Here is a 27,743-nt window from a genome sequence, read left to right as displayed (position 1 = left end):
TTCTCACAACTTACGCCAAAATAAATTCCAACTAAATTAAAGACTTAAGTGTATATATAAAAAAAGAGGAAACATCCAATGGCTAGAAGAAACATGGGAATTAAAAAATACATATTGACGAAAAACTTCTCCAAGTATAAAAACTACCTCAGAGGTTCTTTAAAAAAATTTTTTTTTAATTACATAAAAATGAAAATTTTCACCTTGAGTAAAAGCAAAACCAAGTTCAAAAGAGTAAATGGTTGGCCGGGCACGGTGCCTCATGCCTGTAATCCCAGCACTTTGGGAGGCTGAGGCGGGCGGATCACCTGAGGTCAGGAGTTTGAGACCAGCCTGGCCAAAATGGCGAAACCTCGTCTCTACTGAAATTACAAAAATTAGCTAGGTGTGGTGGTGGGCGTCTGTAATCCTAGCTACTCAGGAGACAGAGATAGGAGAATTGCTTGAACCCAGGAGGCAGAGGCTGCGGTGAGCCAAGATTGCGCCACTGCACTCCAGCCTGGGCGACAAGAGCAAGACTCCATCTCAAACAAAACACAAAAAGGGCAAATGGTCAACTTGGAAAAAATAGATGTAACATAACAAAGACAAAAAACTAATTTCCTATAAGAGTAATAGAAAAACAAAGAAAATGAAGTTGATTTGCAGAAAAGAAAATAAAAACGGTTTTTTGTTTTGTTTTTATTTTTAAAGAGATGGGGTCTCGCTCTGTCACCCAGGATGGAGTACAGTGGTGGGATCCTAGCTCAATGAAGCCTCAAACTCCTGGGCTCAAGTGATCCTCCTGCCTCAGCTTCCTGAGCAGCTGGGACCACAGGCACACACCACTACACCTGGCTAATTTTTTTCATTTTTTTTTTAAGAGATGGGGTCTCACTATGTTGCCCAGGCTAGCCTTGAACTCCTGGCCTCAAGCAATTCTCCCACCTTGACCTCTCACAGTGTTGGGATTCTGGCATGAGCCACTCTATGCCTGACCAAATGGATATTTTAAATAGCAGCTTTATTGAGATATAATCCACATACCACAAAATTCACCCTTTTTAAGTGTACAAGTCAGTGGCTTTTAGTAGATTCGTAAAGTTGTACAACCATCATCACTATCTAATTCCATAATGTTTTCATTACCCTAAAAAGAAACCCTGTGTCCACTGGCAGTCACTCTCTCCCTGCAAAAGGGATTTTAAACACATGAAAAGTCTTCCTTGGTAACAAATGAAAACATTTCCTGTAAGATTGGCAAAGATCAAAAAGTCTGATACACTATACTGGCAAAAATAGGCACGGATGAGCACTCTCGCACACTGCTGGACAAGGGGGTGAATAAATTACTACACTCTTCTACGAAAGGCAATGGCATTCAAAAAATTCTAAAAGTCCATATCTCTTTGGCCCAGCAATTCTGTGCCCAGGAACTTAATTGCACAGATGTAACCAATGAGGTATCTATAAAGATTTACTGTTGACCAGGCACGGTGGCTCACACCTGTAATCCCAACACTTTGGGGGGCCAAGGCGGATGGATCAGGAGTTTGAGACCAGCTTGGCCATCATGGCAAAACCCTGTCTCTACTTAAAAGAAATACAAAAATTAGCTGGGTGTGGTGGTGCATGTCTGTAGTCCCAGCTACTAGGGAGGCTGAGGCAGGAGGATCACCTGAGCCTAGGAGGCAGAGGTTGCAGTGAGCTGAGATCATGCTACTGCACTCCAGCCTGGGCAACAGAGCAAGACACTGTCTCAAAAATAATAATAATAAAATTAAATAAATAAAAAAGATTTATTGCCAATGTTCTTTCCTAAGTTTTTGCTATCACAATCTAAACGTCCATCGAAAGGAAAAAAGCTATATAAATTACAGTATGTGTATGAAGGCTGAAGTAGCAGCTCTGTAAGTACTGACAGTACTCAAGATAGAAAACACACAACATGTAAACTGTGTGGACAGCATGCAGTCCTTAAAAACAAACAAACAAAAAAACCCAAAAAACAAAAAACAACGAAAACCCAAAGACCTATATGCTCCCATCAACACATACTACCCTCTGGAAGGTTACCCCAGAGACTGGAGACCATGACTGTTTCTGGGGAGAGGCGCTTCGGGATGCAGGACAGGGTGGGGGGTCTTATTTGCACAGTAAGAATTCTGTACCACGTGCACATATTAGCTATTCAAAAAATAACTTTTAGGCATGGTGGCTCACGCCTATAATCCCAGCACTTTGTGAGGCCAAGGTAGGTAGATCACTTGAGGTTAGGAATTCGAGACCAGCCTGGCCAACATGGTGAAACCCCGTCTCTACTAATATTACACACGCAAAAAATTAGCTGGGCATGGTAGCTCATGCCTGTAATCCCGGCTACTCTGGAGGCTGTGGCTTGAATTGCTCAAACCCAGAGTTGGAGGTTGCAGTGAGCCAAAATCGCGCCACTGCACTCCAGTCTGGGCGACCGGGCGAGACTCTGTCTCAAACAAAACAAAAAATAATGTGAAAAGGTATATAAAGAACGTTCCCTGACATTACGCTAAAACCACACTCTAACACTATTTTATTGTGGAGAGAAATTTCATCTGCAGCAAATCCACCGTGGATCTCAAGCTTTGGGATTCAGTTACTGAAACACCAGAAGGGCACCCTTCTAAGGTAGCCCCTGTGTGGAAGCTGATCCTATCATCTGATGACCTGCCTGTCTAAAAGGGTCCCTTGGCAAGAACTGTATTTCCGAGGCACCCACACAACCAACCATGTCATCACAAGGGGACACAACAAAGGAGGAAGGCATTTTCTGCCATCAGGAAAACAAACATCTAGTAGTTAAGAAGGATGTGTATAGAAAGAATTATGATGGTTATATCTGATATAACTATATGGCACTTTGCAAGCTAAAAGTCTTTTTTGTAAACTTGCTTTTGTGGAAAATTTCAAGCACATACAAAGTAAAAAGAATAGTACAACGAACTCTCATGTTCCCATCTCAGTTAAAAGCTTTTACACAGAAAACTAAACTATGCTATGATGACAGTTGAATCAATTTCTGGTACTGATACCACGTTCTTTGTGTGGTAATGGGGAAGAACACGTTCACATTTACGTCTCACTTGAAGCAGGAAAAGGCCACACTATCATTCCACAGCTGAGTGTTCAGAAATACTAGGGAGTTGCTCAATGTCACACACCACCTGAAAAAGCCAGTTCTAAAGTCTGAAGACCCAGCTCTGAGGTAGCGTCCCTTCCCCACCCCCCTTCATAGGATCACAGGCTTCACAGCCAGACAGACCTGGGTGCAAAAATCACTGTTATCCACTGCCTGGGAGGTTGGACAAATCCATGGTCACTGAGAATGCTTCTGCAGCTACAAAATGGGAATGAGAATGACTCTATTTTGGACTAACACTTTTTCAATAAAAAAGCAGAGTAACAAAGAGCTACAGAAGTAAGGAGACAATTTTGCTTGGGGTGGAGGGAAATCTCCCCAGGCACACTGGAGCCACATCTCAAAGGAGACAAAAAAGTTTACAAAGCAAAGGAAGAGGGTTTCTAGACTGTAGACCACAACAAAATATATTTGGGATGGTGACCAGCCCAGTTTGGCTGGTGACTAAGATACATGTAAAGGTACCTTGTTGAATAAATGAACAGATGAGTGGGAGACAGAAGATTAACTGAGATTTAAAAGGTTCTTTAACTCCTACAATCTCAAGGCTGGGGGTGAGGGAAGTGATACTGCCGCAACAAGTATCAGGACACCCTGCGCAGAAAACACTTGCAATATCAATCTGAAATTTCTCACCTAGGAAATTCATCTTAGCTTGCTGAGTTAAAAGAAATTATTATTTTTTAAAAAACTTCCTAGCATTAGCTGGGTGCAGTGGGTCATGCCTGTAATCCCAGCACTTTGGGAGGCCAAAGCAGGTGGATCGCTTGACCCTAGGGAGTTTGACACCAGCCTCGGCAATATGGCAAAACCCTGTCTCTATTAAAGCAAACCAAAAAAACCTGCCTAGCATGAGGGCTAAACATTTTGCTATATTATAATCATAGCAGCAAGATTGCTTCTGGGAATTATTTTAAATTAACAAAACCCAGAACGACGGCTCTTTATACCCTGAGATTTGCTTTTCCAGAACATTTCAGGGGATGAACTGGAGGCAGGGCAGTTGGGTAAAAACATGCTAGTTCAGGGGTCAGTATGTGCACAACCACAAGGGGTGCCAGGCACGGGCACCTTGTGGGCCCTACTCTTGCCTCCGATGCATCGCCGCCTCTCTGGCCAATGCTAATGAGCTAAGCTGCTCAAGTTATTGTGCACCACCCTTCCTTAATTGGCACATGAGACCAAATCACAGCTTATTTCCAAACTAAATGACTGGATTTCGTCACAGAAACTCAAAAGACTTGGGATGACAGAGAAAAAGCCCTTAGAGGTTATCTCTTCCTTCCTTAGGTCTTAACGTTGTTACCAATATTGCTTGACTAAAAAATGTCACCTTGCACAATCCCTCTTCCCCAAAAGAACCTATACACCTTGGCATTAAGACGGAAAATTTCCTGAAGGCAATTTCTGTTTTATTTTTGTTTTACACTTAGCACAATATCTTTGCACATAGTACATAATCATAAATCTACTTGCTGAACAATACTAAATAACAAATATAGATTTTTTTTTTTTTTTGAGACAGGGTCTCACTCTGTTGCCCAGGCTGGAATAGAGCTGCACGATTATAGCTCACTGCAGCCTTGACCTCCCAGGCTCAGGCGAACCTCCCATCTCAGCCTCTCTAATAGCTGGGACTGTGCCACCACACCCAGCTAATTTTTATATTTTTTATAGAGACGGGGTTTTACCATGTTGCCCAGGCTAGTCTCAAGCAATCCGCCTGCCTCATCCTCCCAAAGTGCTAGGATTACAGGTATGCATCACAACGTCCCACCTCAAAGATAGTATTTTTAACAAACCAAATTACCCGTAACATAATTTAACATTCTTCTGTGCCAAAAAGTAAAGTCTTTACTTCTGTTTTTTTGTTTGTTTTGTTTTGTTTTTTCAAATTTCTGTGTTCCTCTTATCACCTTGTCAAAATAATAATAAAAGGAAAAAAGTTCTGACTTGGTCAACAGCTTTAAAATTCTTCTGGATGACATGAGTCTAGTGTACTATTTCTCCTCTCAAGACAACTATTTAAAGTAGATTTCAACATTCTCTTGAAGGAGATGGCACTTACTGAAATATTTAAAGTAGTGGATTAGATTTCTGTTCTAGAAAACTAATTTAGGCAGCAAGAAATCATTTTAAAGTTCCAGAAAGAGAATACTATAAACGTCCAGGTTTTCTGTTCCCCAATAACTAACTGCAACACTCTACTTTTTTTCCCTCCTCCCTGCAGAATTTCTGGTCAAATCTTTAAGGTTCAGCGTAAGCTCAACTTAAGGCTTTTCAGCACCATCTGCCTCTTAGATACCTCTTTTTGCACACCTACTATAATTTATTTATAGGTGTGCAAAAATTATTTATAGGTCTCCCTCACTAGACTGTAGCCCTAGCATGAAGCAGTGACGGCCCATAAAAAGGCTTCTACATGAATGAATCAATCGGAAAAACTGGCTCATCTTTTAGTGCTATAGTTAAAATGACCCAATAAGGAGAATTCCCAATAAAGAGATTCCCTAGCAGGTGAATTTGGTGAATTCATCAATATGAATGTAAATATCATGGAAATCTGAAGCCATTATGCAAAACAAATGTTTTTATGGTTGGTTAGAGTGAGTTAGGAGGACCCCAACATAAGTGCAATATTATGTTTTGGACAATTTGTCTTGCTCAAAAATATTTTGTATTTTTGAATATAATACTATATTCAATGTTAATGTAACTTGACAATGTTAAGAACTCTTTTGCAATTTTCCCAAATGCATTGCTTTATCTCAGACCTTCTGCCACTCAGAATGTCCTATAGCCCACTCACCTCTACCGCACACAACACACCTTCCCCATCGACTTTAACTTGTCCTTCAAAACTCAACCTCGGCCAGGTGTGGTGGCTCACACCTGCAATCCCAGCATTCTGGGAGGCCCGGGCAGAAGGACAGCTTGAGTCCAGGAATTCGGAAGCAGCCGGGCAACACACGGAGACCCCATCTCTACAAAACATTTAAAAAATTAGCCAGGTGTGGCAGCATGCACCTGTAGTCCCAGCTACGCAGAAGGCTAAGGTTGGAGGATTGCTTGATCCCTAAAGGGCAAAGCTACAGTGAGCTATGATGGTGCCACTGCACTCCAGCCTGGGCAACAGACTGAGACACTTGTCTCTAAAAAAAAAAAAACAAAAAACCCCAAAACCAACCAAAAATACCTCAACCTTTCTGGGAAGTGTCCTAGCTAATCCCACCCTCTGTGAGGCTATGAGGTGCCATTTGTCTTCCTATAGCACCAAAATACATTTTATTTTATTTTTGAGACAGAGTCTTGCTCTGTCACCCAGAGCTGTAGTGCAGTGGTACAATCTCGGCTCACTGCAACCTCTGCCTCCCAGATTCAAACTATTCTCATGTCTCAGCCTCCCAAGTAGCTGAGACTACAGACACTTGCCTCGACGCTGGCTAATTTTTTTTTTTTTTTTGTATTTTTAGTAGAGACGGGGTTTTTGCCATGTTGGCCAGGCCAGTCTCCAACTCCTGACCTCAGCTGATCCACCCGCCTCAGCCTACCAAAGTGCTGGGATTACAGGTGTGAGCTACTGCGCCCGACCCCAAAATACATTTTAAATTCAAATCTAAATTTTTCCATCATTTGTCAGAGTGTAGCATTACAGAGCATCAAGAATTTATTATCCATTCATAAAAGACTATTTAACCTGCTCTGCAAATACAAACTGCACACCCCTCTCAACATGTGAACTCTCTAGAGGTCAGGGATTTCTTTTTAAATTTTATTCTTATACCTCTAATCAATAGGAGGGATTTCTTATACCTCTTTGTAACCTCCCCTGCCACCCAACTCTGGCAGATTCCCAAATATAGCTCCAAGCCTTGCCAGTACTTGGCACTCAGTAAATAACTGTTAAAAAATGAAAGTGCCATTCTTAAAAGACCGCGCTAAGATTTCAGTTAAAGGATCAGCCTATTTGTTAACAAACATATGTATGTTAATTTAAGGCCAATATCCTGTAAAAGCTTTTGTTGTAGTGCTTTGATGTTTACTAATTTCCACCTACCTTGGTCAAGCTTACTTTGATACCTTTGCAATACCTGCATTAAATCCCTTTCCTTAGACAGGTGTGGTGGCTTACACTCCCAGCACTGTGGGAGGCCAAGACAGGCAGATCACTTGAGCTGAAGAGTTCGAGAACAGCCTGACCAACATGGCAAAACCCCATCTTTACAAAAAATACAAAAATTAGCCAGACATGGTGGCGTGCGCTTGTAGTCCCAGCTACCTGGGAGGCTGAGGTGAGAGGATCACTTGAGTCCAGGATGCAGAGGTTGCAATGAGCCAAGATCATGCCACTGCACTCCAGCCTGGGTGACAGAGCAAGACCTTGCCTCAAAAACAAAACAAAACAAAACAAAAACAAACCCTTTTCTTTATGCTTCCTAAGCACCTGTGCATACTGGAATTATATGAGGTCCAAACCATATTGTCTGGAAAGTTCTGTGTATCACTCCTACTAGACCTCTCAAGGCCTACACCTCTCATGGGCAGGCCTGTGTCCTAGGCATTTCTATCCCTCAGGAGGTATAATACTTAACCCAAAGTGGCTGCTGAATATATGTCTGCTAAAGTAAACAGAATTGACTTTGGGCAACAGCAACAGTCCTTACAGTTGTTCGGACAAAAAAATCCCAGTCACATTTTTTTTAGAGCCACAATAAAATACTGATTTAAATCCGAAAAGCATCTTGTACTGGATTCTAGTAGAGACGAGCAATAGGTTTCAGAAAAACTGGAGACATTCTCCTGAGGCTTGGGAAGAGACTACTAGTATTTTTTTTTTTTTTTTTTTTTTTTGAGACAGGGTCTCACTCTGTCACCCAGGCTAGAGTACAGTGGCACAATCTCGGCTCACTGCAACCTCTGCCTCCCACGTTCAAGCGATTCTCCTGCCTCAGCCTCCTGAGTAACTAGGACTACAGGCACACACCACCACGCCCGGCTAATTTTTGCATTTTTAGTAGAGACAGGGTTTCACCATGTTGGCCAGGCTGGTCTCAATTTCTTGACCTCATGATCCACCAGCATCGGCCTCCCGATGTGCTGGGGATTACAGGCATGAGCCAACGCACTCGGCCTAGTATTCAATTTTACAGGCAGGCCACCTCTACCTATTTCACAGAAAACCAGTGTTACACAGAACAGTGAGAACCACTGAATCAGTGGTCTTTCCTGGCTCTAGTCACACTCTGACTAAATACAGAAACCTAAGTCTGAGCTGTCTTCAAGGCTGTCTGTACACAGTCACCTTGTGAATTAATTCCATTCTCAAAAAGTTATACCTAATGTGGCCACATTCTGTAAGGGTCTTTTCATTTCTGCAGTCACGACTATAGTACTGGCCCTTATATTTCTACTTAGACTAGCCCCACAGTCTAAGTGGATTCTGTTTCCAGCTTTTGCTCTGTTTAATCCATGTATCACACTGCTACCAAACTAATTTCCCTTTAATCAGTGCTTCAAAATGTTGGATAATTTTGTCGGCCTCTCCCCTACTCTCTAAACATTTGGCAATATCTGGAGACATCTTTGATTGTCAGAAGTGGAATTTAGTGGGTGGAGGCCAGGGATGCAGCTAAGATATCCTAAATGCACAGGGCAACCCCCGCCCCAACACACACAGAGACATACATGGGGTGAGGGGGGTAGGAACAGGGAGGGAGAGGGAGAGGAGGGGGAGAGGGAGAGAGAACAAAGAATTATCTGGCCCTAGATTACTAGATTACTGTGTCGTCTCTGGCTAATCTTTTAAACTCCTTGAGCATCAGTTTCCTCATCTGTATGTACTCCGTGGTCAAATACCTTCCTTAAAGGCTGTTGGGAAGAGTGAGTCACTCTATGCAGAACACTGAGCTGTGTGGGCTGTGTCTGCAGACTGGACACTTCACACATCTTTAAATTGTTTCGTTGGTCTTTTCTCTCAAACAGAATTATTCTCTCACTAAAAAGGCTAGAATGGACACCGATAATGGGAAGAGAAGCTCCCAAGAAGTGGATTTTTCATGAACATCATGTTGTTTTTCTGGCCCTGGATAAATTACATGTCAATAACATAAGCAGGCAAGGTTGCTGACCCATGGTTACAACAAGTGCTATTAGCCCGAAAAGGTGTTTCTTAATGCTATTATCAAAAAATGCAGTAAGTAGATTTGGAAAACTGTAGGCTGATGAACCTGCTATTTGAAAAAAAGTCTACATTAAGATGGGTGTATAAGAACCCAGCATCAGAGAATCAATGACACACTAACCTCTTTTCTTTGACAGAACTACTAAAGCAGGGAACACTGTTGATAGTATGTATGTGGAGTGCTATGTCAAATCTGACAGGACCTTTCATGACATTCTTGTGGAAACGCAGCCTGGGTACCGTGACAATAGATTTGTAATCACTGGAATAACCGCACTGAACGTAGTGCCTAGCCCAGTGCCACCACATGGACATCTGCTCTCATTCCCACGCCCTCCTTTCTGCTGCGACTGAGGAACTGTCCTTGGACCGCCTGTGACCAAGCCTCCAGTGTTCTGGACTCAGCCTTCTTGCCTTCCGGAAGACTCTCGCAGATCACTCCTACACAATTTCAAACACACCCTACCAACTCTGTCCCACCATCCCATACTCCCACAGTTTCTGCCCATTCCTCTGCATCTCCCTCAGTCTTCAATCTTCTTGAAAGAGTTGTCCTAACAGTCCTTACTTCTTCTCAACAGTCTCTCAACTGACTACCTTTCCCATCACTTCACAAAATAGGCAAATCCAAGGTTATTTTTCTGTCCTCACTTTACTGTTAGGACCTGAACTTGCATTCAGGAAGCCAAAACAGAGCAAAAAACAGAAGTATAGGAAAAAGGATGTCTGACTTAGTAGCAGTGGAAACTGAAAACAAAAACCAAAACTAACCACATTAAGCTGAGAATGAGTCAACTAGTCGTGTGATGCATAAAGTGATGTTATCTTACATAACAGAGTATGTTCACTCTCTGTGTACTGGTCGTTATTTTACCCGGAACTTAGTTTCAAGGACATTTTGCAAAATAAGACTTAAACTATGACTACTGCCTGAAGATACAACCTGCTGCCCTAGGGAATGGTATGTGTAGGAAGGGTTGCCTGGCAAATAGCAAGGTCTTTTTTGTCTTTTTTCCTTGAGGTCTTGCTCTGTCGCCCAGGCTGGAGTGCAGTGGCACAATCACAGCTCACTACAGTCTCGATCTCCTGGGCTCAAGTGATTCTCCCATCTCAGCTCCTGAGTGCCTGGGGCTACAGGCGGGCGCCACCACGCCCACGCGATTTTAAGAAATTTTTGCAGGTATGGGGTCTATGTTGGCCAGGCTGGTCTCACACTCCTGTACTCAAACGATCCTCCCACCTCGGCCTCCCAAAGTGCTGGGATTACAGGCATGAGCCACTGTGCCCGGCCCCAAGGTCTTTTCTTGAATGAATACAGTAATTTTAAAATTTTGATCGTAACTCAAGACTCAGTGAATCTGACTGGCAGTACAGCCAGTGTTATAACCCTAAATTTAGCAAGTCAGAAGCACAGGTCAAGGCTTACTGACTCAGTCAGATGCAGGTTTTCTGACTCACAGTTTAGAATATTCAGACATGATTCAAGAAAGTGAAGAAACCAGAGTGCCAACGAGCCATCACTTTATGTTGGTGAAGGGACAACCGATCCTGGGGCGCGCTGGGGGAAGAGTTTGGATTCCTACTCACCCCTCCGACTTTGGGAAGCGGTGAATGGAAAACAGGCCCATGATTAGGAATCATGAGATTTCCCCACCTGTTAGAACCACAAGCCTCCTTCTGTGGATTTTAACGTCTTTAGTATTCCCTTCACCTCATCGACCAAAGGCGAAGATCACATCTTGTCTGCAGACTTACCTCCCTCCCAACAGCGCTCGGGGAGCCGCACCGAGCAAACGAGGGCTTCCCTGAAAGTTCCAACAGCCAGAGGCCTGAGAGTCGTGCCAGGCCCGCTTCGCGGCCTGCGGTTCAGGGCCAACCCTGAAGACCCCAGCCTCGGCTGCCGCGAAGTCCCCCTCCCGTCCTCGCGCCCCGGCCTGCTCACCCGCGTGAGACATGGGCAAGGTGATGTTCCCGTAGCGCTCCTCATTGTAGAGGACGACGGCCGAGGCGTTCCTCCGCGCCGCCACCAGCACCTTGTCCTTGAAGGTGCAGCCCCCGCGAGCCACCAGGGCGACCCAGGGCGCGGCCCCTCGGCCGCCGGGCTCGGGCACGAAGAAGCGCGTGTCGGGCGCGCAGCCCTCGAGGTCTCCGCCGGGCGCCCACGGGACGCCCACCAGGCCATGCGCGCCCTCCTTGGGCGAGCTGTCGCCGAAGCGGCCACTCTCCGAGACGCTCCACACCGTCAGGTTGGTCTGCGGGTCCACGTACTCGATGTTTACCACGGCCGAGAACCACTCGAGAGCCCGGCCCCGGGCCCCGGGCACGCACAGGGCCAGGGCGAGCAACGCCAGAGCCAACACGCCGCGAGCCCCGACGCCGGCTTCCCGCCGCCGCCACGCCATGGCAGCACCGCTGAGCTGACTAGGGGGAGTCAGGGTCACGCGCGAGTGCGGTGCAGTCAAAGAGCAGAGAGAAGCGGACACCCACCGCCGCCCAGGAAGACTGAGGCGGGGTCGGGGCCGCTGCGCACGCGCACCTGGCGGAGTGGACGAAGGGCGTGATCGGCCCTGGCTCCGCCCCCGCCCGACCGGCCGCGTTGTGCGCAGGCGTAAACTCTGCGGAGCCTCGGACCGCGATCCGTCCCGGGATCTCAGGCGCCTGTGGGCCGAGGCGGGGCGCGCAGCCTGTACCACAGCTTGCGCCACGGCGGACCCCGTGGCCAGGGGCCAAGTTTGCGCAATAGGACGTCTAGCACCCCCAAAGTGAAGGGAAGTAACTCCAGAGAAACGGGAAGCTTCCCGGAAAGCAGGCGTGGGACCGCAGTTCTGTAAAATCGCTGAACAGATGTTTGTGGAGAGTTTATTGTGCAAGGCACATGGCAGAGGCCTTGTCTAAGTCGTTTCAAAGTTAATTAGCCAAGCCTGGTGGCGCCCAACTAGAGTTCCCACTCGGCAGGCCGAGGTGGGAGGATCACCTGAGCCCCGGAGGTCGAGGCTGCAGTGAGCCGAGATCACCACTCCACTCCAGCCTGGGCGACTAAGCGAAACCCTGTCAATTAAGAAAAAAAAAAAAAATCCAAATACATTTTGTAAAAAAAAAAAAAAAAAAATCCAAAGCTACGCACACATTATCCAGCTGCCTTTTGCTACTAATATTATTATGCTAATTGATTCCTTACAGCTTAAGTATATTTACAACAGCCCTTTTTGTTATAGTATTTTATGCATAATCTGTAATTTTGAAATAATCAGGCATAAGCATACAACATAAGTGCTCATTTAAGTAGTCTGATGCCTACTACTGATGACATACAATGTAAGTGCTCATTTAGGCATCACACTACCTAAATGAGCACTTACGTTTCAAGTCAATAAAAAAGGGAAAAAGATTTATTGTTTGGACATCAATACCCAGTGATAGAGAATCCATATAAAACTACTATTGAGTACAAAGCCTACTGCTTTCAGAAAGGAAGTTTAGAACATTGATTTCTGATAGACTCATCTTCCTGCGTTAAGGGTCTGTAACTGTGGGAAGTAGGTTGTTACTGCCCGCATCACGTGTTTTTTGTTTTGTTTTGACCGAGTCTTGCTCTGTCGCCCAGGCTGGAGTGCAGTGGCGCGATCTTGGCTAACTGCAACTTCTGCCTCCCAGGTTCAAGCGATTCTCCTGCCTCAAGCTCCGGAGTAGCTGGGATTACAGGCGTGCACCACCCAGCTAATTTTTGTATTTTTAGTAGAAACAGGGTTTCGCCACGTTGGCCAGGCTGGTCTTGAACTCCTGACCACAGCCTCCCAAAGTGCTGGGATTACAGGCGTGAGGCTGTGCGACCGGCCTGCACCACGTGTTTTTTGTTGGGCCTTAAACCCTCTCCATTTCCTCTTTATTGCCGTCTCTGTGCTCCAAAATGCAGTCTGACCCACAACCCGTTAAGTTTTCCGTGAAGATGGATCTCCTCTCCTTTCCCATCAGGAAACTGAATTTTAAAAGGCCCAAAGGGCCTCAGGCTTAAATTATCGTGGTCTATGCAGGCTGAGAATGGGTTTTAGGAACACCTCCACCACCACCCTTTATGCTCCAGCAAAACAAATACTGTAGTTCCCAAAAACGTGTCCTCGCAGTTTCATCTTAGGTCTTGCAAATTCATTTACTTCTTTCTCCAGGGACCTGCTCCTGGCTCTTGTCCCAGCAAACACTAAGTTAGTCTTCAAGTGTTAACTCAAAAGCTATTTTTTTGGTGAAACCCGTCTTGGGTACCTATGGGCAAACTTGGGTGCTCCTCCAGTTGTCCATGATGCTTGTATGTATTATGTTTGTACATTCATGCTGTACCAGCAATACTGCTTTCCAAGTTTTGGGCATTCTTTTAATGTTGTGAACTTTGCAAGGGCTGGGATTGTGTCCTCGGTCTTTCATGAGCCTACCTCAACTAGCACAGTGGTGTATGTGTAATTGATAATTTCTGAAATAGGCAGAATAGGTTTTTTTTGTTTTTTTTTTTTTACTATGCCAGAGTTCAGTACTCAGGATTGGTTACAGGCTTGTTGAGCAAAGTCCAGCAGGCTAATAGGAACAGACCTTGCAGCTGTTGAGCTCTTAAGTTTAGCACAGTTCCTTGGTCTTTATTTTTTATTACTAGCTCCAGGCCTCAGTTGGTTTTCCCTGATCAAAAGTTGCCACCACTACCTCAAACTTCCAGGACCTTCTTTCCCTACACTGGCTGCCAGGGGCCACCCAGTCTCGTTAATTTCCCTTTGCCTTCCGTATTGCCCCAGAAGAAAAACTAACAAGCCTTCCCCCTCACTCTTTGGTGGGGGGAGGGAGAGAAAGGGGGCGAGAGTTGTCATTATCATTTCTTTTAATCATTTTATTGTAGAAACTTTCAGATACTTTCAAAAGTAGAGACAACAGTATAATGAAACGTTATGCACTTATAACTTAGATTCAACAATGATCTGTAACCATAATAGGTCTATTGCCTGAAACACATGGTGAGTCAACACACTGATACACCAGATTGCAGCAGAGAGAGGTTTAATTGTAGAGCTGCTGAATGAGGAGATGGGAGAAACCTCAAATCCATCTCCCAGAGGAGTTTGGGACTAGGGTTCGTAAGAGTTTTGGAGTGGGCTTAAGTGTGGAGATCATTGATTGGTTGAAGAGTGCAGGGTAAAATCATGGGATAGGGAGCTGAAGAAATTGTATTCTCATGATGATTCTGTTCCTCTGTGGGGGTCTTCAGATTGGTTGGCATCATCTGTTTTACTGGAATTAGGGATCTCAAAAACATCATACACAATTCTTAAAAGCCTTCTGACGCTAATGTTAGAAGTCCTATTAATAGGAAGAATGGGTCTACAAACAGTCAGTGTCTACTGCCACATGACTTGTGGTTACAAGGAAGTGGGTCAAAGTGCAGCCTGATTACTGCTTACCTATAACTATTTTTCTATCCAGAATTCTTGTTAACCCTGTGAAGATGGCTTCAGATCAACTCACAGCTAATTTGATTTCAAGTATACACCTGGCCACTTCCTATCTCCTCCAATGGATTGCTTTGAAGGTGTGAAATTAAATAATTCAAACTTAAAGCTGTTGGAACTTGAAAGTATTCTGAGCCTTGAGAGCGATGTCGCTGTGCAACCTGAGTCACATGGCATGCAGCTGCAACTTCTGCCTTTTTTCCTGTAAGTAATTGGAAAGGCCAAGCAGCACCAGAGATAGGACCCCCACAGATTTTTACCCCTCTTCACAGAGTAGTAAAGTAAATTAATAAATAAATCCTCCTTGGAATGTAGCAATCAAATATTTGTAGTTATCAAATAACTATAACATATGCACTGGTCTGATATGGAAAATATTGTAATCCTGCTAAAACTTCTCTGTCTCTACCTATACAAGTAAAACCTTAACTTTCCTACTTTGGAACACTGACCCTGCTCATTTGGACTCTGTGTTTCTGGATGGCCATCCTCAAGCTTTGCACTTGAATTATAGGATTTTCTATAATTAACTATAAGTTCTGAATCTCATGAGTTAAGGTTGACAAAGGAAATCCAAGATATTATATAATTTTATTTGTAAACATTTTAATGTATACCTTTAAAGCATAGGGACTCTGTAAAAACATGAAAGCACAATATTATTATCACATTAAAAAATGTGACCACAGTTCTTTAATATCATTGAATATCCAGTCAGCACACGAATTTCCCCTGATTGTCTCCTGAATGTTATTTTACATTTAGTTTGTTTGGATCAAGATTCACACATTGCATTTGGTTGAAATATCTCTCAAGTTTCCTTTATTTATAGGTTTTTTTTCTTTTCAGTTTTTAAAGGAAGAAATTTGATTATTTGTCCTGTATAATTTCCCACATTCTGTATTTGGCTCATTGCATCCTCATGCTGAACGCAGTATTACCTATGAGTGTGAACGAGGGTTTCCTTCATAATATGCAAAAACAGCCTCCAATAAAGAAGCACTTTAGAGGGCAAGGCTGATATAGAATGGCACGTGTCATTCACAACCTCCAACTGAAGAATTTTGAATTCATCAAAATGGCTTCTTGTCTTATTTATTGGCCTTGTAATACACGTAGTGGGGAAGATTCTCAGTCTACAGTCTCAGGTGTACAAGAATTCTCCAGTTCCGTATTCTTTTGGGTGGTGGTATATTTTGTTGTTGTTTCCACTGTGTTGCCCAGGCTGGACTGCAGTGGCTATTCACAGGTGCAATCATAGTGCACTACAGCCTCAAATTCCTGGGCTCAAGTAATCCTCCTGTCCCAGCCTCCCAAGTAGCTGGGACTACAAGCCATCATGCCCACCTTGTTTTTAATAAAAATAAATTGATCTGTGGGATACATCCTATGATGGGTGTCTCAGTCAGTATAGGGGCCCCTCAAATGGTGGTAGCCCCCATGGGGTCCAGAGGCCAGGGCTGGGGGTTTCGGCAGGGGCTTCTGGTTAGCAGCCCCAGTTAACACATTGCCACTCCCACTGTCTATGCACTGTTTCACGGCCTGTTGTGGGTGGCATGGGGCAGGAAAAGGCTTTGCTGGGCCGGGATCCTGAGTGCCACCTCACCCGAAATTGTAACACCCCCTCGGGTGCAACCCTGGAGCCTCACGTGTACAGGGGGCTTACTCCCTCTCTTGTTTCTTCTCCCCAAAGGTGAGTGCACCCCTCCACCTCTGGAATCCTTCCTCTAACCTGATGGTTTTCACACTTTAATATGCATACTCATGGCCTGAAGAACTTGTTAAAAAAAGGTTGTTCAACCTCACCCCCAGAGATTCTGATTCCAGAGGTCCGGTGGGCCCATTTGTTCCCACTGCTAATGAGCTCACAGGCCCCTTAGAGGAGTCTCCTTTCTATAATACTGTCTGTGCCCTCTTCAGAGGGTGGAAGAGCCTTAGAACCGCTTTTGCTGTCCACTCTGCACACCTTCCTGGGTCAGAGGAACATCAAACCTGGCACCTGCTCGAACTGGCTGTGGGATGATATGGGAATAGAGGGGAGAACAAACAAATTAGTATTTCAAAATAAATATCACTAATTGGAAATTAGGCTCTACTAATAAAACATCACTTATCTGATTTATATGTAGACTGTATACATACTGGCATTTTGTTGAAATTGGGAAGAAAAAAGTTTCTAAGGAGGCTTAAAACCCATTTTCCTGGACAGGGGGCCTTCATGATGACAGGGACTGTGGCTTTTAGATTTGTCTACCCAGATAAGCATAGGGTTGCATGAATGATAACTTACTGAAATATTAAATCACACATTTCACCTTCATAGAACTCACCTGTGTATGAAAAAAGACTCAGTCTTACGTAATTGCTAATAGTGGTCATTTTGGATGTTGATACTGCTCTGAGTGAAAATTTTTCTGAATTTAGTTTTATTTTATTATAAATTTAAAAAATTGGCCAGACATGGTGGCTTACACCTGGAATTCCAACACTTTAGGAGGCTGAAAGAGGAGAATCACGTGAGGTCAGGAGTTTGAAACCAGCCTGGGCAACACAAGGAAACCCCATCTCTACAAAAATAATTTTTTTTTTTTTTGAGACAGAGTCTCGCTCTGTTGCCAAACCGGAGTGCAGTGGTGGATCTTGGCCCACTGCAACCTCTGCCTCCAGGGTTCAAGCGATTCTCCTGCCTCAGCCTCCCAAGTAGCTGGGACTACAGGCGCGTACCACCAAACCCAGCTAATTTTTGTATTTTTAGTAGAGACGGGGTTTCACTGTGTTTCCAGGATGGTCTTGATCTCTTGACCTCGTGATCCACCTGCCTCAGCCTCCCAAAGTGCTGGAATTACAGGCGTGAGCCACCATGCCTGGCCCAAAAATATTTTTAAAAATTAGCTAGATGTTGTGCTGTGTGCCTGTAGCCCCAGTTACTTAGGAGGTGAGGCAGGACGATTGCTTGAGCCCAGTAGGTGAAGGCTGCAGCGAGCTATGGTCATGCTGCTATACTCCAGTCTGGGTGACAAAGCAAGACCCTGTCTCTAAAAAAATTAAAACACAAATTATTTTCTGTATTTCAGACATTTTCTCTAATGCACTTACATGATTTTATTGCTGATAAAATAAATATTACAATCCTAGCCAGGCATGATGGCTCACACCTGTAATCCCAGCACTTTGGGAGGCCAAGGCGGGCGGATCATTTGAGGTCAGGAGTTTGAGACCAGCCTGGCCAACATGGTGAAACTCCATATCTATTAAATATATAAAAATTACCTCGGCGTGATGGCACACACCTGTAATCCCAGCTACTCAGGAGGCTGAGGTAGGAGAATTGCCTGACCTGGGAGGTGGAAGTTGTGGTGAGCCCAGATCATGCCACTGTGCACTCTAGCCTGGGGGACAGAGTGAGACTCCATCTAAAAAAAAAAATTACAATCCTAAGGAAAACCTGGAAAGGTCTACAAAATTTTTGTTCTGTTTGGGGTAGTAGATGTATACTCAGGGAGGGTTATAGGGTAAGGGACACTTGGAGGTACAAAGAATGGATCTTTTCTAAGCTATTTTGGAGAGTGTGTGAAAGGCACCAGGCATGTGACCTCCCAGATGGATTGGCAGAGAGGCCCCAAAGTGGACTTCGACCGGCTTATATTCAAACCAGAAAATCTAGGGGTGGCTCCTGAGAAGCAGGAGTCTCCCCAGGCTCATCTAGCTCTCCAGTGGCCTAGATGAGTATGGCCAGGCTCTAATATGGGTCAGGAGTGCCTGCAGTCCTCTCAACTTTTTAATCTCTGTTTGAAATGAGTACTAATGGAAGAGCCTGTAAATACGGTATGAAAGCACCTAAGGGGGTAATTTGATAATGTTGCTCATTAGGCCATAAACTGGAACATTATCAAACATCCTTTCCAGGGGTTAAATCAAACTATAATCAGACCCAGGCCTGGGCAGCCCTTTACACAGTAGCCTGTTTTTTGTTTATTTGTTTACATCTTTAGTTTTCTGAACACTAGCAGCATTACAAAAGTGAAGAAAACCAGATTCCATTGTCCACCAGTTCTCTATGATGAATTTTTCAGGAAGAAAACGTCTGCAGCCATTCCTGGGCATTCCTGCAAGTCCGTGGTGCCAATTCCAGCATCTTCCAGTGGATGTGTCAAGTAGTCTGTGATAGACTAGGTTTTTGCAGTCCAAGAGACCTACAAGATAAGCCACACATATAATTTAGAATGTTTGAGTAGCCACATTAAAAAAAAGAACAGAGGAGGAACAAAAGGCAGCAGAAACTTCTGCAGACTTAAATGTCCCTGTCTGACAGCTTTGAAGAGAGTAGTGGTTCTCCCAGCATGGAGTTTGAGATCTGAGAATGGACAGACTGCCTCCTCAAGTGGGTCCCTGACCCCCAAGTAGCCTAACTGGGAGGCACCTCCCAGTAGGGGCCAACTGACACCTCATACGGCCAGGTGCCCCTCTGAAAAGAAGCTTCCAAAGGAAGGATCAGGCAGCAACATTTGCCATTCTGTAATATTTGCTGATCTGCAGCCTCCATTGGTGATACCCAGGGAAACAGGGTCTGGAGTGCACCTCCAGCAAACTCCAACAGACCTGCAGCTGAGGGTCCTGACTGTTAGAAGGAAAACTAACAAACAGAAAGGACATCCACACCAAAACCCCATCTGTACGTCACCATGATCAAAGACCAAAGGTAGATAAAACCACAAAGATGATGAGAAACCAGAGCAGAAAAGATGAAAATTCTAAAAATCAGAGTGCCTCTTCTCCTCCAAAGGAACGCAGCTCCTTGCCAGCAACAGAACAAAGCTGGACGGAGAATGACTTTGATGAGTTGAGAGAAGACTTCAGACGATCGGTAATAACAAACTTCTCCAAGCTAAAGGAGGATGTTCAAACCCATCGCAAAGAAGCTAAAAACCTTGAGAAAAGATTAGACGAATGGCTAACTAGAATAAACAGCATAGAGAAGACCTTAAATGACCTGATGGAGCTGAAAACCGTGGCACGAGAACTGTGTGACGCATGCACAAGCTTCAGTAGCTGATTCAACCAAGTGGAAGAAAGAGTATCAGTGACTGAACATCAAATGAATGAAATGAAGTGAGAAGAGAAGTTTAGAGAAAAAAGAGTAAAAAGAAATGAACAAAACCTCCAAGAAATATGGGACTATGCGAAAAGATCAAATCTACGTCTGATTGGTGTACCTGAAAGTGATGGGGAGAATGGAACCAAGTTGGAAAACACTCTGCAGGATATTATCCAGGAGAACTTCCCCAAACTACCAAGGCAGGCCAACATTCAAATTCAGGAAATACAGAGAATACCAAAAAGATACTCCTCGAGAAGAGCAACTCTAAGACATGTAATTGTCAGATTCACCAAAGTTGAAATGAAGGAAAAAATGTTAAGGGCAGCCAGAGAGAAAGGTCGGGTTACCCACAAAGGGAAGCCCATTAGACTAACAGTGGATCACTCAGCAGAAACCCTACAAGCCAGAAGAGAGTGGGGGCCAGTATTCAACATTCTTAAAGAAAAGAATTTTCAACCCAGAATTTCATATCCAGCCAAACTAAGCTTCATAAGTGAAGGAGGAATAAAATCCTTTCCAGACAAGCAAATGCTGAGAGATTTTTGTCACCACCAGGCCTGCCTTACAAGAGCTCCTGAAGGAGGCACTAAACATGGAAAGGAAAAACTGGTACCAGCCACTGCAAAAACATGCCAAATTGCAAAGACCATCGATGCTAGGAAGAAACTGCATCAACTAACGAGCCAAATAACCAGCTAACATCATAATGACAGGATCAAGTTCACACATAACAATATTAACCTTAAATGTAAATGAGCTATATGCTCCAATTAAAAGACACAGACTGGCAAATTGGATAAAGAGTCAAGACCTGTCAGTGTGCTGTATTCAGGAGACCCATCTCATGTGCAGAGACACACATAGGCTCAAAATAAAGGGATGGAGGAAGATCTACCAAGCAAATGGAAAACAAAAAAAAGCAGGGTTTGCAATCCTAGTCTCTGATAAAACAGATTTTAAACCAACAAAGATCAAAAGAGACAAAGAAGGCCATTACATAATGGTAAAGGAATCAATTCAACATGAAGAGCTAACTATCCGAAATATATATGCACCCAATACAGGAGCACCCAGATTCACAAAGCAAGTCCTTAGAGACCTACAAAGAGACTTAGACTCCCACACAATAATAATGGGAGACTTTAACACCCCACTCTCAACTTTAGACAGATCAACAAGACAGAAAGTTAACACGGATACCCAGGAATTGAACTCAGCTCTGCACCAAGCGGACCTAATAGACATCTACAGAACTCTTCAGCCCAAATCAACAGAATATACATTCTTCTCAGCACCACATCACACTTATTCCAAAACTGACCACATAGTTGGAAGTAAAACACTCCCCAGCAAATATAAAAGGACAGAAATTATAACAAACTGTCTCTCAGACCACAGTGCAATCAAACTAGAACTCAGGATTAAGAAACTCACTCAAAACCACCCATCTACATGGAAACTGAACAACCTGCTCCTGAATGACTACTGGGTACATAATGAAATGAAGGCAGAAATAAAGATGTTCTTTGAAACCAATGAGAACGAAGACACAACATACCAGAATCTCTGGGACACATTTAAAGCAGTGTATAGAGGGAAATTTATAGCACTAAATGCCCACAAGAGAAAGCAGGAAAGATCTAAAATTGACACCCTAACATCACAATTAAAAGAACTAGAGAAGCAAGAGCAAACACATTCAAAAGCTAGCAGAAGGCAAGAAATAACTAAGATCAACGCAGAACTGAAGCAGATAGAGACACAAAAATTCCTTCAAAAAATCAATGAATCCACGAGCTGGTTTTTTGAAAAGATCAACAAAATTGATAGAGCACTAGCAAGACTAATAAAGAAAAAAGAGAGAAGAATCAAATAGAGCAATAAAAAATGATAGGCTATCAACACCGATCCCACAGAAATACAAACTACTATCAGAGAATACTATAAACACCTCTATGCAAATAAACTAGAAAATCTAGAAGAAATGGATAAATTCCTGGACACATACCCCCTCCCAAGACTAAACCAGGAAGAAGTTGAATCTCTGAATAGACCAATAATAGTCTCTGAAATTGAGGCAATAATTAATAGCCTACCAACCAAAAGAAGTCCAGGACCAGATGGATTCACAGCCAAATCCTACCAGAGGTATAAAGAGGAGCTGGTACCTTTCCTTCTGAAACTATTCCAATCAATAGAAAAAGAGGGACTCCTCCCTAACTCATTTTATGAGGCCACCATCATCTGATACCAAAGCCTGGAAGAGGCACAACAAAAAAAGAGAATTTTAGACCAATATCCCTGATGAACATCGATGCAAAAATCCTCAATAAAATAATGGCAAAACGAATCCAGCAGCACATCAAAAAGCTTATCCACCATGATCAAGTTGGCCTCATCCCTGGGATGCAAGGCTGGTTCAACATACACAAATCAATAAACGTAATGCAGCATATAAAGAGAACCAAAGACAAAAACCACATGATTATCTCAATAGATGCAGAAAAGGCCTTCAACAAAATTCAACAACCCTTCATGCTAAAAACTCTCAATACACTAGGTATTGATGGGACGTATCTTAAAATAATAAGAGCTATTTATGACAAACCCACAGCCAATATCATACTGAATGGGCAAAAACTGGAAGCATTCCCTTTGAAAAGCAGCACAAGACAGGGATGCCATCTCTCACCGCTCATATTCAACATAGTGTTGAAAGTTCTGGGCAGGGCAGTCAGGCAGGAGAAAGAAATGAAGGGCATTCAATTAAGAAAAGAGGAAGTCAAATTGTCCCTGTTTACAGATGACATGATTGTATATTTAGAAAAGCCCATCGTCTCAGCCCAAAATCTTAAGCTGATAAGCAACTTCAGCAAAGTCTCAGGATACAAAATCAATGTGCAAAAATCACAGGCATTCCTATACACCAATAACAGACAGAGAGCCAAATCATGAGTGAACTCCCATTCACAATTGCTACAAAGAGAATAAAATACCTAGGAATCCAACTTACAAGGGATGTGAAGGACCTCTTCAAGGAGAACTACAAACCACTGCTCAAGGAAATAAGAGAGGACACAAACAAATGGAAGAACATTCCATGCTCATGGATAGGAAGAATCAATTTCGTGAAAATGGCCATGCTGCCCAAGGTAATTTATAGATTCAATGCCATCCCCATCAAGCTACCAATGACTTTCTTCACAGAACTGGAAAAGACTACTTTAAAGTTCATATGGAACCAAAAAAGAGCCCGCATTGCCAAGACAATCCTAAGCCAAAAGAACAAAGCTGGAGGCATCACACTACCTGACTTCAAACTATACTACAAGGCTACAGGAACCAAAACAGCATAGTACTGGTACCAAAACAGAGATATAGACCAATGGAACAGAACAGAGCCCTCAGAAATAACACCACACATCTACAACCATCTGGTCTTTGATAAACCTGACAAAAACAAGCAATGGGGAAAGGATTCCCTATTTAATAAATGGTGCTGGGAAAACTGGCTAGCCATGTGTAGAAAGCTGAAACCGGATCCCTTCCTTACACCTTATACAAAAATTAATTCAAGATGGATTAAAGACTTAAATGCTAGACCTAAAACCATAAAAACCCTAGAAGAAAACCTAGGCAATACCATTCAGGACATAGGCATGGGCAAGGACTTCATGACTGAAACACCAAAAGCAATGGCAACAAAAGCCAAAATGGGATCTAATTAAACTAAAGAGCTTCTGCACAGCAAAAGAAACTACCATCGAGTGAACAGGCAACGTATATAATGGGAGAAAATTTTTACAATCTACCCATCTGACAAAGGGCTAACATCCAGAATCCACAAAGAAATTAAACAAATTTGCAAGAAAAAAATCAAACAACCCCATCAAAAAGTGGGCAAAGGATATGAACAGACACTTCTCAAAAGAAGACATTTATGCAGCAAACAGACACATGAAAAAATGCTCATCATCACTGGCCATCAGAGAAATGCAAATCAAAACCACAATGAGATACAATCTCACACAAGTTAGAATGGCGATCATTAAAAAAAGTCAGGAAACAACAGGTGCTGGAGAGGATGTGGAGAAATAGGAACACTTTTACACTGTTGGTGGGACTGTAAACTAGTTCAACCATTGTGGAAGACAGTGTGGTGATTCCGCAAGAATCTAGAACTAGAAATACCATTTGACCCAGCCATCCCATTACTGGGTATATACCCAAAGGATTGTAAATCATGCTGCTATAAAGACACATGCACACGTATGTTTATTGTGGCACTATTCACAATAGCAAAGACTTGGAACCAACCCCAATGTCCATCAATGATAGACTAGATTAAGAAAATGTGGCACATATACACCATGGAATATTATGCAGCCATAAAAAAGGATGAGTTCATGTCCTTTGTAGGGACATGGATAAAGCTGGAAACCATCATTCTGAGCAAACTATCACAAGGACAGAAAACCAAACACCACATGGTCTCACTGATAGGTGGGAATTGAACAATGAGAACACATGGACACAGGGTGGGGAACGTCACACACTGGGGCCTGTCGTGGGGTGGGGGGACGAGGGAGGGATAGGATTAGGAGATATACCTAATGTACATGACGAGTTAATGAGTGCAGCACACCAACATGGCACATGTACCCTAGAACTTAAAGTATTAAAAAAATGAATAAAAGTAGTAATTACTTCATAAAAAAAGAACAGAGGAAATTAATGTTAATAATGTATTTTATTCATCCAGATTTATGCAAAAACAGTTCAACATGTAAGGAATATAAAAAATTTGAGATCACTTACAAGGTTTTTTTTTCTTTTTCTTTTTTTGAGACAGAGTCTCCCTCTGTTGTCCAGGCTGGAGTACAATGGTGCCATCTCGGCTCACTGCAACCCTCACCTCTGGGTTCAAGCTATTCTTGTTCCTTAGCATCCTGAATTGCTGGGACTACAGGTACGCACCACCATACCCCACTAATTTGTGTCTTTTTAGTAGAGACAGGGTTTCATCATGTTGCCCAGGCTGGTCTTGAACTCCTGGCCTCAAGTGATCCACCTGCCTCGGCCTCCCAAAGTGGTGGGATTATAGGCGTGAGCCACCATGCCCGGCCCTACAAGTTTTTTGTACTAAGTCTTTGGAATTCCGTGTGTGTCACACTTACAGCACATCTCCATTTGGACTAGCAACATTGCAGGTGCTTAACGGCCACATGTGGCTTATTGAACAATGCAGGGCCAGGTAAATGCAAGCAGATTTCCTAAGACATTGCTTTTGTGTTTAGCAAGAACATATTATTTGTTAATGGACCCAAAATACGACTGTGCCTTCACGTTACACTCAAAGTTTTCAAAGATCTTTCCTGACATTTGGTGAAGAATCAATCTTCTTTCTCAAATACCAAAGATCTTAATTCCCAGGAATTTTATGTACCTCATATTTTCTGTGTTTAAAATGTGACTCTCACAAATATTGCAGAATGGATCAAAGAAAAATTTGCCTTACTACCATTTGAAAATTTAGCTCTAGTATATGAAAAAAAATTTACCAGATGATGAAAAATTATGAGGTTATATATTTACCAAAACATTTGTATTAACCCTTTCTTATCCTTATGGAAAAAGCAGGCTATGACGTCCTACAAATCCCATAAATACACAGATTTGTAAATGGTTTTGGAAAGCCCATAAACAGGGGCTACGGTATTACCCGCAGGTACAGGCTGCAATTTATAAGTACATTAGTACACTCCTAGCACCAGGTCGTGCAGTGAATATAGCTTGTCTTGGCAGAGCCTGTTACATAATGATAGCCCACCACAGTGAGAAATTCTTCCATTTCCTCAAGTTTGTGGATTGCACTGCTCTCCTGGAAAGACGTAGCACATTCTTTTATACTCATATAATGAGCCACTCTCCTGAGGTTATTTCAAAGAAAAGCCAATATTATTCAACTGTCCTTCATTCATCTTATATAATCAGTTGTAGCTGTAGAGCTCTACAAACAAAATAAAAAAATTAAAGAAGACATGTGACAGACTCATCTGCTAATATTCCAAATGCAGCTATCTCCTTCCATAGTTTTCAGCTAATCCTTGGAAATATCTATTTATGAACAGGTAAATAAATGTAGCTCCCTTGTGTAGACAACTGTGTTATATTTGTCTTTCTAAGAATTTGTTTCATCTAAGTTATCTCATTTGTTGGCATATAATTACTCATAATATTGACTTATAATCCTTTTTATTTCTGTAAGGTTAGTAGTGATGCCCACCCCCCACCCCCCCACTTTTTTTTTTTTTTTTTGAGACAGAGTTTCACTCTTGTTGCCCAGGCTGGAGCGCAATGGCATGATCTTGGCTCACTGCAAACTCTGCCTCCCGGGTTCAAGCGATTCTCCTGCCTCAGCCTCCCAAGTAGCTGGGATTACAGGCATGCACCACCACACCCAGTTAATTTTGTATTTTAGTAGAGATGGGGTTTCACCATGTTGATCAGGCTGGTCTTGAACTCCTGACCTCAGGTAATCCACCCACCTCGCCCTCCCAAAGTGCTGAGATTACAGGTGTGAGCCACCGTGCCTGGCTGATGTCCCTTCTTTCATTCCTGATTTAATAAAGTGAGTTATCTCTCTTTCTTCTTGGACAGTCTACTACATTCTTGGACAGTCTACTAAAGGTCTGTCAATTTTGTTCATCTTTTCAAAGAGCCAATTTTGTTTTAATTGATTTCCTCTATTTTTTTTTCTATTCTCTAGTTTATTTCTGCTCTAGGTTTTGTTGTGGTCTTCTGCTTGCTCTGGGTTTGGTTTGCCTTTCTTTTTCTATTTTTTTAAGGTGAAAGATTAAGGTATTGATTTGAGATATTCTTTTTAATAAAGGTGTTTGCTACTATAAATTTCTCTTTAAGTAGTGCTTTAGCAGTATCCCAGAAGTTTTGGCATATTTTTTTCATTTTAATTCATCTCAAAGTATTGTCTAATTTTCCTTGTTTTTTATTCTTTGATGCATTGGTTATTTAGGAATGAGTTTTTAAAATTTTCACATATTTGCGACTTTCCCAAACTACTTTTTGTTGTAGATTTCTAATTGTTTTGTTTTGTTTTGTTTTGTTTTTTGAGATGGAGTTTCACTCTGTCACCCAGGCTGGAGTGCAGTGGCATGATTTCAGCTCACTACAATCTGTGCCTCCAGGTTCAAGTAATTCTCGTGCCTCAGCCTCCTGCGTAGCTGGGATTACAGGCGCACGCCACCACACCCAGCTAATTTGTGTGTGTGTGTGTGTTTTTTAATAGAGATGAGATTTCACCACGTTGGCCAGGCTGGTCTCAAACTCCTGACCTCAAGTGATCCACCCACCTTGGCCTCCCAAAGTGCTGGGATTTCAGACGTGAGCCACTGCTTCTGGCCCTAATTTGATTTCATTGTGGTTGGAGAACATACTTTATATAATTTTAATACTTTTAAATCTATTCGAATTTAAAATTCAATTGTTTTGTGAGCTAACATACAATCTATTCTGGGGAACATTACATGCGCACTTGAGAAGAATGTGTACTCTGCTGTTGCTGGGTGGAGTCTTCTATAGATACCTGTTAGATCTAGTTGGTTTACAGTGTTATTCCAGTCTTCTGTTTCCTTGTTGATCTTCTGTTGTTTTTCTCATTATTTAAAGTGGGGTATTGAAGTCTTCAATTACTATTATTACTTTTTTTGAGACAGAGTCTCGCTCTGTTGCCCAGGCTGGAGTGCAGTGGCATGATCTTGGCTCACCACAACCTCCACTTCCCAGTTTCAAGCGATTCTCCTGCCTCAG

The 27,743-nt window shown here is 42.9% G+C and overlaps 1 protein-coding gene across 5 annotated transcripts in view; it reads right to left on the bottom strand.

Moving 5' to 3' along the window:
- Window positions 1–12,916, bottom strand: part of RNF149 (ring finger protein 149) — a 38,261-nt gene extending 25,345 nt beyond the window's left edge. For all 5 annotated transcript variants that reach the window (XM_063594755.1, XM_055107585.2, XM_063594756.1 and 2 more), the window contains exon 1: window positions 11,278–12,916. In XM_063594755.1, coding sequence (XP_063450825.1) covers window positions 11,278–11,737 — 460 coding nt within the window. In that variant the 5' untranslated portion in view covers window positions 11,738–12,916. The remainder of the gene's footprint in view (window positions 1–11,277) is intronic.
- Between the last annotated feature and the right edge of the window lie 14,827 nt (window positions 12,917–27,743).

Source organism: Pan paniscus, chromosome 12, assembly GCF_029289425.2.
Source record: "Pan paniscus chromosome 12, NHGRI_mPanPan1-v2.0_pri, whole genome shotgun sequence".
NCBI classification, from domain to species: Eukaryota; Metazoa; Chordata; class Mammalia; order Primates; family Hominidae; genus Pan; species Pan paniscus.
The sequence above is the reverse complement of the archived record's forward strand: the minus strand, read 5'-3'. Positions and strand labels throughout refer to the sequence as shown.